Below are 11,280 nucleotides of genomic sequence, written 5' to 3' on the forward strand. Positions count from 1 at the left end.
CCGCCGCCAGCCATGGACCTGCGCGCCGAGCTGCTCAAGTCCATCTGGTACGCCTTCACCGCCCTGGACGTGGAGAAGAGCGGCAAGGTGTCCAAATCGCAGCTCAAAGTGAGTCCCGCGCACGGAGGGAGGGTGGGAGCGAGCCCGGGGCTGCTCGGCATCCCCGCGGGTTTCCACGGAGAAATTGTTCAGTACTGAGATCAATTAGATCGTGCTGTTGCTTCCTAGTGAAGTTCTCAGGCTCTGTAGCATCTCCTTTTAAAAAAAGGGGTGGGGGGGGATTCATGCTCAGATGTGTTTTCTAGGTGAAAATGATGAGAAACCTAAATTTTGGTTATCAGCTTCTTGTGCTTTTTATGGCCAACTAAGAGCCCAAATTCTGTTTACGTTTTCTTGCTTGCCGGAGCACCTGTGTTCCTCCTTGCTGAGCCAGTGGGTCGGGAGGTAAGGACAGGTTGTTTTTTAACAAAAACTCCTCAGTGCTGTGGCGAGAAGTAACACAACACTTTAAAAACTCCCTGCTTTCTCCTCTTCCCACTCTTAGCAGCTTTCAGAGGGCTCATGCCCTCAGCCTTTCATCAAACCTTCATCACAGCTTTAGAAACCTTTTTGTCTGCCCCCAGGCCAGGGTTGCTGGCACCCACCCGGGAGCCCCTTGGCTCTGAGAATAATTGGTGTTTTTAACCTTTGCACGTGGTGGGAATGTGTTTTTTTTCATCCGTTTAGTTCTCAGGCTGGCACTGGGGTTGGAAATGCTGCTTGGTACCAGCGTTTGGGATGAGAGACCTGAGCAGGAGCATGCTGAGCGCGGGTATTGCGTCAGGACACGGCAGCTGCTGCCAGGCTGCAAAAGGACCCCCTTTTCCTCCATTCCCTGTATTTTACAGTGCTTCCCCAGGACAGGCTGCAGGGAAGGTGCTGGTCTTTGGCAGGGGGGTGAGTTTTGCCCCAGAATGAGGAGTTTTTCATGCAGGGATCTGGCGGAGAAGCAGCGGGAGGCAGATTCTTCCTGCTCAGCCTTTGCGGCTCAGAGGCTCCGGCTGCCCCCCAGAACTCGTGGCATGAGCCCTGCGAGCCACACTGCCCTGCTAAAACTGTAGAAATAGCTGAAGGAATTAGGGAAAATCCTAAAGTAGGCCAGAGCTTAATTCTGTTTGCTAATCCCTGAGAGGGGCTGCTGTGCTCCCTTCACAGCACCCCCTGCACCACCGCTCTGGGTCCAGAGTCTGGCCCCGGGCATGGGATGGACCCAAAAGCAGCAGCGGTGCTTGTCTTGAGAGATCTGTATCACCAGAGACCATGCTGAGGCCACAGAGACTCTGATTTTAATGGCAGTTTCGTGGACAGTTCATGCAGGGTCTGTGGCTGTGGTGGTGCTGGGCATGGCACCTCCGAAGTGACTTTACCCAGGGGGACACTTGAGAGGGCAGGGGATGTTCTCCCACGCGCCGTTAGTGATGGGATGGGCTGGCAGCAGGTCACTGAAGAGCACAGCTCAGCTCTGGAGGGCTTTCCCACTGTCTCCAGGCCAGGCAGAGCCTGTTTCCACCCACAGAAACGCTCGAGTTTGCCCCAGCCTACACAGGCCAGCCGCGGTGCAGTGAGGGAGGAGTGCGGGGTCTCGCTGCTCTGAGCGATGAAGTGTTAAAGCCACCGAGCCCTTTCCAAAGCCCTCCAGGGCTGCTGGGCCCTGAGCTGGGCTCTGCTCCCTGACCCGGGCGTGCTGCTGCACGAAGGGTCTTGAGCAGGGGTGGGAGACACCGGGCTTGCACCGAGAGGACAGAGCTGGGTGGGAGAGCAGAGCAAACTCATAGGAATCCTGCTGATAGGAGCAGGACTTCTGTGGCTGGCCCAACAGAGAATTGCTCTTGAGGGAGGTTGAAGAGGCTTGGCTTAAAGAACAGAATAGCAGTCAGTGTGTTCATGAGCGTGATGTTGGCATATTCAGCTAAGAAGAAGAGTGCTAAAGGCCGTGCTGCATACTCTGTGTTAAACCCAGCTCCGGGCAGGGCTGTGGACCTGTCAGGGTTTCCAGGTGTGGGAAGCCGTTGTGCTCCTTGCAGGGGCACCTCAGAGCGGGCAGGCGTGTGCAGACACCCTGGCAGAGTGTGTCTGTGTGTGTGTGTGTGTGTGTGTGTGCGTGCACAGGAAGGAAGGAAGGACAGCTTGCGGTCGCTTGGGTGCTGTGCGCCCCAACAGCTCGGGGAGCTTTGCTCCCAGCACAGGCACAGCCCCAGCCCTGCTCCTGGCAGCCTTTGTGCTCCCAGTGCCATTGCACTGTCACTCCTGGGGTCGGGGCAGGAGCAGGCGAGAGGCAGGATCCTAGCAAAGGCAGAGAAGGCTTTTTCCAAAAGAACTGTGCGGTTTGTATAGAGTGGTACAATAGGTTCTATTCTGTTGGCTAACTAACAGAAACATCTTCCTCATGCACTGTCTTTGAGTTTTTCTACTTTATTTTTTTGAAGAATATTTTTTTGAAGAAAAATAAACTAGATTTTTTGAAGAAAAATAAACTAGAAAAAGACCACTTGCAAATTGTTTATAGTCAGCAAGTTATCACATCTTTCCAGCTCTTTAGGACGTCTCACAAGCCGCTGTGAGAAACGCTTGCCGTTTCTCTCTCCCTGTCCCACGGCATCCACATTGCATCCCCTCCCTGGCTGGGGCGTGGTCCCTCAGTGTGGCCATGCATGGCTGGAAACACCCAGCACTGCCCTGGTGCTTTTGGGCACCTCTGCCCATGGTGATGGGTGTGCCAGCGGTGGGAGAGGGTGGAGAGCATGAACGAGGGTGCTGCTCGCAGGAATGCAGGGCACCAGGAGGAGTCAGGCAGACCCCTGGCCCCAGCCACCCCCTGCATGCCCCAGGGGAAGGGTTAGGGTTGGGGTTAGGTACCAGCAAACTGCTTTCCTAGCATCCCTCTCCCTGCTGTTCTCCTCCTCCTGTCACTGTTTCAGAGCCCACAAGGGTTCCTCAGCTCTCCCATCTGCAGCCATGCCACCCCTGACCAGGCCAGGGCTTCCCTCCCCGTTCGTCAGTGACAGCCCCGTGACAGGAGAAACTGTGGATGGATGGATGGATGGAGGGGCTCAGGGTGTCCCCCATGGCCAGGGTCACCAGTGAGACCTCACAGGGATTTTTGGGGGTGCTCTGGGAGGAGGGGTGAAGGATGGAGATGAGGGCCACGTTGGAAACGCTGAATGGGATACGATTCCCAAACTTTGAATTCATCCTGATGGACTTGTTACCATCCTGGAAGGTGTCCATGACGTTCCCAGGCCTTCCCAGCACTCTGTGGACCCTGGGGCTGCTCTGAGCCCCAGAAGGCACCAGTGCAGCAGCAGTGCTCGGGGCTACAGCCCTGCTGTGTGAGCACAGGGTGGAGTCCTGCCGATCCCATTGGTCCAGAGGGTGGAAAAGAGAATGAAAATCTGGTCGAGCAAGAACCGTCTCCAGCTGCAGCAGCCGTCGTGGCCTGGGGCAGCTCCTCTGCTGCTGGGAGGAAATTTCCAGCCCTGCTCAGAGGATGCTGTTCCATCTCCTCCAGCCCCTCTCTCGAGCCCTGGGCAGGCTGCACTGGCAGATCCTGGTGCAGTGGGGAGGTGTCAGTCTGTTTAACCATCCCCTGCTTCTGGGGTGTAAAAGCAAGGAGAGCATCACAAGCTGGAGATGCTGCTGGTGCTCGTGGGCAGCCTTGCTCCAGGCTTTCCAGCTCTTGGGAAATCCATGAGTTTGTAAACGTGCTTTATCTGGGGGGGTTTGAACAAAGTGAGCTGTTGGCAAGCCTTGCTGAGTATTTCTGGGCATGGTATGTCTCCAGATCTCCATTCCAGACAAAACCTTTGCTTAGTTTCTCACCAGTCTTTCCTATTTTCATGTTTCCATCGTTTGTGTCCCCAGCAGCCAGTTGGTGCCAGGCTGGGCCCTGGTTATGCCAAATGCATAGCTTGGGGTGGCTTATCAGCTTTTCTAGATCAGAGTGAGTCCTGTTTGCTCTGAGAGGTTTGAAACAGCCCTTTCAAGAAAGAAGTTCCTCCTGTGCCAAGAAAAGAAACTCATGTGGGAAAATCCTCTATTTTTGCCTGTTTCTAAATGATTCTCTAAAACTCACGTTTGGAAATGATGCCAAAGCCAAGCCTTGCCTGGACGCTGTGGCTGCAGGGAGGTGATGCCATGCAGGGGGGTGACTGAGGGTGGCACCTTGGGCACGTGCTGGGGCAGGGCTGGGGGTTGCTCACCTTCTCACCACCGCCTGTGCTTGGCCAGGTGCTGTCTCACAACCTGTACACGGTGCTGTGCATCCCCCACGACCCCGTGGCACTGGAGGAGCATTTCCGTGACGATGACGATGGGCCGGTGTCCAGCCAGGGCTACATGCCCTACCTCAACAAGTACATCCTGGACAAGGTGAGCTCCTTGGTCACCCCCCAGACCTGCTGCTCCTCCTGTGAGGCTCCTGGGAGCTCCCCTTAGCTCAATCACGTTCCTTGGTGGGTGGAAGGAGGGTGCAGGGAGATGGGGACTGCTCAGGTGAATGCCAAAATGAGTGAGAAATGTTTCACACTCAGCATCTCCCTGGCAAGGATGAAGTCATCCCTTTACACCATGGCTCTGGATGGAGCAGCATCTCTGCCCACATTTCCTGAAGGGCTCAGAGAGAGAAATCAGCCCCTTCTATCCTCACCTTGGAGGTGTGACCTCATTTGGCAAAGGGGAGAGGGGACAGGCTGAGCTGCAAGCAGGAGCAGAGTTGGGGTGGGCAGGGGCTTTCTCCCTTTTTTTCCTGTGGTTCAAAGCCCCCTTTGTCTGGCACAGGCTGAGGTTGCTCTGTGGGTGCTGTTTCTTCCAGGCATGTGAGGAGAGGAGGAATGACTGACAGCTTTCTTCCACTGTGTGCTCACTGAAAGGGGCCAGAGCTGGTGCAGTAACCCCTCACTGCCCTGCTGTGCCAGTCCCTGTGCCAGGCCCTGTGCCCATCTCTGCCTTGCCCAGAGCTGCTCAGCAGCTGCCCAGCTTGGTCCAGCAGTGCTGCTCTTGGCTGCAGGGATCTGGCCAGCAGCAAACAAGGGCAGAGCCTTCCCCAGCTCCCTCAGCCCACAGCAGGAGCTGCCCCGGGTCAGCCCAGCCCAATCTCCCCCTCACAGAGTGGCCCAAATCCTTCCCGTTGCCCACACGGTTCTTTGGGAGGTGATCTTTAAACCCACCCCTCTGGTTTCACCATGGCAATAAAATCCCAGAGGCAGCCTGAAAAGAGGGAAGTGGGTTTTCCTGGTAAGAGAAGCTTTGAGCTTTTGCCACCCAAAGGTTTTCCTCCAGCTTTGCTGCTACAGGCCACAGTTTGTTCCTGTGCTGGATAGAGCACCCAGGGACAGCCAGAGCTCCTCTGATGCCATCTGCACCAAACCTGCTGCCTGGGGCAGCTCACAGTGCCAGGACACAGTTAAATATCACAGCAGGGACGAGGCTGCTGGAGGCACCATTCCTGCTGGCTTCCCCTCACTCCTCAGTTCCTCCTCGTGGTTCAATGGGATAACAAGAAACCCCAAACCGTGGAGGCACTGGGGTGAGAGCCCCACATCATCCTGCCTGTGCTGCACCCCAGGCTTCCTGCTGGTGCTGCCACGCTCCTCACTGGACAGATTTTAGGAGTGAGGTTCCTTCTCTCCAGCATTTCCTCCCCTCCATAGCTCTTCAGCTCCCTGCTCACCCCCTGACTCCTGCCTGCAGGTGGAGGAAGGTGCTTTTGTCAAAGAAAACTTTGATGAGCTCTGCTGGACCCTGACGGCGAAGAAGAACTACAAACCCGACCGCAACGGGAACAGTGTTGTGTCCCACCAGGATGCCTTCAAGCTCTGGTGCCTCTTCAACTTTCTGTCTGAAGACAAATACCCTCTTGTCATGGTGCCAGATGAGGTAGGAGCTGCCTCTGCCCCCAGACAGAGCCCCATTTGAGGGTGATGCTTCCTGGCGTGTCCCACTGCATCCTGTGAGATGTGGTGTTCCAGGGGGTGGGACAGGGGGGCTGCCTGCCCTGGGCACCCACAGCCACCCCCCTGCCCAGGGACAAGGGGGGACTTCACCCCTCCAGTGTGCTGTCCTGCCTGGAGGGCAGTGGCAGAGCAGAGCTGGCTGTCCCTCTCCATGGTCACTGCCACCCCTGCCCAGCATGAGGAGCGTTAAGGGTGAGGTGCCAGCCAAAGAAAAGCCTCAGAGTAATCTCCAAATTCCACAGCATTTAGGGAGGAAGGTTCTCCCTTTCTCTGGGGTCAGGTTAAACTTCCATGAGAAGGGGGGGCAGATCTGGGGAGAATGCACACGTGCAGAAGCCAAGAGTGGCCTCAGCAGAAGGAACTTGGCTGGGCAAATGGCTGCTGTTGTCTTCTACCCCCTCAGCCTCCTGAGATCAGCAGAAAAGTCAAAATTAAAAAAAAAAAAGAAAAGAAGAGGAGCAAAAAGGCAAGAAGCACGGTGCTGCGCAGACGTAGGAGGGCAACCGCACTTCCTGTGCCCTGGGAGAGGTGTTTCCTGTTCCCCAGAGCATGAAAAACTGAATCATCCTGAGCACCAGCACTCTGTTCTTGCCCCCTTTCACAATTAAATGACATAAAAAAATCCAGCTGGCTGTGGGGACCCTGCTGTGTGTCACCTTCCTGTGTCACCCACTGGTCTCAGTCCCCAGACTGTGGGCAGAGGAGAGCTGGCAGCAAAACTTGAACTGCAATAAGTCTTCCCCACAGCAGGTCAACCACCTTGACTCTTTTTATTTGCAGTTTTAAAATGATGCTCATTTCCACAGGGGACCTGTCCCCCTGCTCCTCCCCAGTGATTTTTGGGAAGCAGTGGTGCTGAGCTCACTGTGAATTTGAGACATCATCTCTGAACGGTGTTGGGCAGTGCTGGCCTGTGCTCCTTCAGGCTCCTGACTGCTGCAGAGTTTTCTTACTCTGCAGACAAGCCAGAAAAAACATCCCTTAACCCCAGTCTTGGGGTTAAAAGGAAAAACCTCTCAGTAGAGGTCAAACTCTAACCCAGCTCCAGTCTCCTCCATTCCAGCTGGGGTGCCCCAACCATCACAAAGGATGATCCCTCTGGCATCAAGGTCCTGCATCTCCAGGCTGGAGAGAGATGTGGCCTTGGGCTCTCCAGAATGGGTTGATGGGGTGGGGACAGCCCTGTCCCAGACAGAGACACTGTCACTGAGTGTCCTCCTCCCCACAGGTGGAGTATCTGCTGAAGAAGATCTGCACGGCCATGAACGTGGAGCTGAACTCGTGCGAGCTGGAGGATTTCCTGTCCCAGGAGCCGCAGGGCCAGGGCGGCCTCACGGTCTGGCAGTTCCTGGACATGGTGAACTCGGGCAGGTTCCTCAGAGGCATCGAGCAGGAGGCCATCAGCATGGCCGTGGAGGAGGTGTACCAGGAGGTCATCGAGGATGTGCTCAAACAGGCAAGGAGCTCACACATTGTGGGGAACAAGCTCAGTCCTGCTCCCACCCCGTTTTGATCTCCGTGTCTCTCGGGTGCAGGGCTACCTCTGGAAGAAGGGCCAGCTGAGGAGGAACTGGTCAGAGCGGTGGTTCATGCTGAAGCCCAGTGCCCTGTCCTACTACATGAGTGAGGAGAGGAAGGAGAAGAAGGGGAGCATCGCGTTGGACAAGCACTGCTGTGTGGAGGTACAGCCCGGGCCACGCTCAGCTTGGAAGGGAGACCCAAGAACACACAGTGAGCGTGGGAGAGCCACTCCTGTGGCTGAAGACGGGGGGATAAGGTGTGGTAACCCTGTGCCGTGTCCCCTCCCTGCAGGTGCTGCCAGACAGGGACGGCAAGAGGTGCATGTTCTGTGTGAAGACCTCGTCCCGCACCTACGAGATGAGCGCCTCGGACACGCGGCAGCGCCAGGAGTGGACGCTCGGTCTGTGCCCGCCCCACGCCCCTTCCCCGACCTCCCCGTGCCCCCTGCTGTCCCCACTGACCGTGCCCTCCCTCTGCAGCCATCCAGACTGCCATCAGGCTGCAGGCCGAGGGAAAGAAGTCCCTGCACAAGGACCTGAAGCAGAAGCGCCGGGAGCAGCGGGAGCAGCGGGAGCAGCGCAAGGCGGCCAAGGAGGAGGAGACGCAACGGCTCAAGCAGCTGCAGGAGGAAAAGGAGAGGAAGCTGCAGGAGCTGGAGCTGCTCAAGGAGGCCCAGAGGCAGGCAGAGATCCTGCTGCAGGAGGAGGAGCAGCGGCGGAGGCAGCAGCACGAGGAGATGCAGAGGACCCTGGAGATCCAGCTGCGGGAGGCCGAGCAGGTGGGCGCATCCCACAGGGGCTGTGCTGCTCATGGGGTGGGTGCTTCCTTCTCCTTCCCTTGCCCAGGGCAGCCCAGGGGTTTGGATGTACAGTGCTGCTGCCACCCATCACCTCTGGGCTCTGTTGTGCCTGAGATCCCTTTGAGCAGGAGATGAGGACAACCTGCCTCAAGGGGCTTTAGCTGGGGCACAGTGAGAGGCAAATGCTGGTGCCAGGCTGGACAGGGAGCCCATTTCTGACCTGACAGCCAGCACTGGCTCCAAATGACACAGCCTGTCTCCTGAGCAGGGAAACAGCTTTGCTTTGGACCTGTCACCACGGGCTGCCCCTGCTCTGGCCCACTCCACCCAGTGGGCCCAGGTGGGTTCTGGGGACACTGGTGATGGCCTGGCCCACTGATGGCTCCTGTCCCCGCCCAGGCTCGTGCCTCCATGCAGGCAGAGATGGTGCTGAAGGAGGCTGAGGCAGAGCGGCAGCGCAAGCGCATCCTGGAGCTGGAGGACATGCAGGAGAGGCTGCAGGAGGCCCTGCAGCAGGAGGTGAAGGCGCGGCAGGACGAGGAGGCTGTGAGATACGCTCAGGCCAGGTAGGACAGGGCATCCCTCCCCCTCCTTGGGCAGCTCGGTGCTCCCAGGTACTGGGATGTGCTGGTGAGTTCCCAGTATGCGGGCTGGGACAGAGAAACTGGGGGAAGAAGTGGCAGAGGGACATCCTCACCTCTTCGTTGTCAGGCTACTGGCTGAGGAAGAGGAGAAGCTGAAACAGCTGATGAAGCTGAAGGAGGAGCAAGAAGAGTATATCATCAGAACTCAGATGGAGAAGCAAGTCCTCAAGCAGGAGATGGAGAACAAGAACAAGTGTCTGGAAGAGGCGCAGAAGCAGCTGGAAGAAGTGAGAGTGAACAGGCAGCGGGTGGACCAAGATGTCATGGTGAGCATCACATCCGTGCCACATCTCCTCGCATGGTGAACCCAGGGGACTTTCCAACCCTCCCAGAGTCACCTCCATAGTGGGGAGGACCAAGCTGAAACTGCTGTGGGGGTTTCTGTGCTGTGCCATGTGCAGGCACGGTGTGATGCAGGGGCTGAGACAGGACAAGCATGTCCTGCCCTGGGGACAAAGCACTGATGTCAACAGTGGGAATGTGTGAAGGGGGAGGGTTGGAGGGGGAGCAGAAGGTCTAGAGGAGAGTGAAGTGGGTCTCCATCCCAGAGGGAACCTCCAATCCAGGCTTACACAGGGAAGGGAAAGCTGTACCCATGGTCTCATGGGGCAGCAGCTCACCCTTTGCCCCATGGCCATGGGGCAGCAGCTCACCCTTTGCTCTGTGCCCATGGGGCAGCAGCAGCTCACCCTTTGCTCTGTGCCCACGGGGCAGCAGCAGCTCACCCTTTGCCCCGTGCCCATGGGGCAGCAGCTCACCCTTTGCCCCGTGCCCATGGGGCAGCAGCAGCTCACCCTTTGCCCTGTGCCCATGGGGCAGCAGCAGCTCACCCTTTGCCCCGTGCCCATGGGGCAGCAGCAGCTCACCCTTTGCTCTGTGCCCATGGGGCAGCAGCAGCTCACCCTTTGCCCTGTGCCCAAGGGGCAGCAGCTCACCCTTTGCCCCGTGCCCATGGGGCAGCAGCAGCAGCTCACCCTTTGCCCCATGCCCATGGGGCAGCAGCAGCTCACCCTTTGCCCCATGCCCTGCAGGCGGCCCAGAGGAAGCTGCGACAGGCCAGCACCAACGTCAAGCACTGGAACGTGCAGATGAACCGACTGATGCACCCCATCGGGCCTGGAGGTAGGAAACAGCTGAGCCAGATGACCACCCTTCCCTTCATCCCCTATGCCCATACCCCCACCCATCTTCCCCTTTTCGGGGGCATCTGGTGGCTGGAAGGACCTCAGAGAAGATACCCCAATGCCTCCTGCAAGGACAGGCTCCACAAACCTTTTTCTCAGCTGAACAGTCAGTTTGGGCCCCAGGTAAACAATTCTCTTTCTCCCTCCACCCCCAGACAAGCGAACAAACGTGAGTGGAGGAGTCTTTGCTGGCTACCAGCCCCTTCTGTCACGGAGAGATTCTTCCCTCAAACTCAAGCAGAGGGTGGAGGATAAAGGCAGTGACCCCACGAGGGAAAACAGCAAGGAAAATGTGAGCAACGGCGGGAACAGCAGCACGCTGCCATCTCCAGATGCGGACACCATGGCCACAGAGCCCACCAATTAGCCCACCAGGATGGCAGAGCCCAGCTGGGAATAGCAGGGCTCAGCTTGTCCCTCCAGGTGGACGGTCAGTGTGGCCATCTCTGCATGGGGACCAGCACAGAGCCTGCAGGGGACTGCACAAGGCAGAAGTGCTCCCATTTCCATCAGTGAAGGGCTGCAGCCACCACGTGCCAGGAGTCTCAGGCAGCCCAGTGCTGGGGAGAGGGCAGTGGGACCTTCTCCTCTGGACTGAAGAACTCAACTCCTTGTCCTCTGTTTTACACCCTGTACTAAAAAAGAGCCGCTGCTGGGTCGGGGCCCTGTGGCCCAGGACTGCAGTCCCCCCTTGGTTTCTACAACAACCCTTCTGCATCACTCACTGTGCTCCAGGCTGTGGGGCTCTGCCACAAGCCAAGGACACCTGGACTGACCAAGCAGGGCCTTCTTGTCCCCCCACACCATGCCAGGTGTCCCTAACTACAGCTACCACTGTGTTCCCGGGCAGTGGGTGGTAGTACTGGAGCCACTTAAGTTAGCAGAAACTAATGACCAATAAAGCTTTTGGAGCCACTGGCCACAGACCTCCTGCCCCACACACTGCAGGCACCAGCCCCCTTTCCATGGCAGTGCAGGGTTGGGATTTCCCTGTGTGAAAAAGCCATTTGAAAGGAATCGGCCACAACCTGTGAAAAGTGGCCCCACCAGCAGATTTTTCGTTGGTTTGTGGAGGGCCAAGAGGGACACAGAACAAAACAAAAAAGCCCCGATAACACACCATCATTTGGTTTGGTTTTTCC

At 57.3% G+C, this 11,280-nt stretch overlaps 2 protein-coding genes across 2 annotated transcripts in view; one reads left to right on the forward strand and one right to left on the reverse strand.

Annotated features, from left to right (window-relative positions):
* Positions 1–11,280, reverse strand: part of RPL10A (ribosomal protein L10a) — a 90,682-nt gene that overhangs the window by 12,791 nt on the left and 66,611 nt on the right. The window lies entirely within an intron of this gene.
* Positions 8–11,055, forward strand: DEF6 (DEF6 guanine nucleotide exchange factor). Its single transcript, XM_058039675.1, has 11 exons — positions 8–108; positions 4,267–4,407; positions 5,728–5,913; positions 7,219–7,446; positions 7,526–7,672; positions 7,803–7,911; positions 7,991–8,289; positions 8,710–8,876; positions 9,022–9,220; positions 9,986–10,076; positions 10,294–11,055. Exons 1-11 carry the CDS (start codon positions 13–15, stop codon positions 10,503–10,505), a joined length of 1,875 nt encoding a protein of 624 aa, XP_057895658.1. The 5' UTR covers positions 8–12; the 3' UTR covers positions 10,506–11,055.

Source organism: Melospiza georgiana, chromosome 23 (genome assembly GCF_028018845.1).
Source record: "Melospiza georgiana isolate bMelGeo1 chromosome 23, bMelGeo1.pri, whole genome shotgun sequence".
Taxonomy (NCBI): Eukaryota; Metazoa; Chordata; class Aves; order Passeriformes; family Passerellidae; genus Melospiza; species Melospiza georgiana.

Bases quoted from the DNA above. Each gene is read 5' to 3' on its own strand.
- DEF6 (XM_058039675.1), top strand. From the start codon at position 13: ATGGACCTGCGCGCCGAGCTGCTCAAGTCCATCTGGTACGCCTTCACC. The intron at 4,408-5,727 runs GTGAGCTCCTTG...TCCTGCCTGCAG, and splicing joins ACAAGTACATCCTGGACAAG to GTGGAGGAAGGTGCTTTTGT. The intron at 8,290-8,709 runs GTGGGCGCATCC...GTCCCCGCCCAG, and splicing joins AGCTGCGGGAGGCCGAGCAG to GCTCGTGCCTCCATGCAGGC.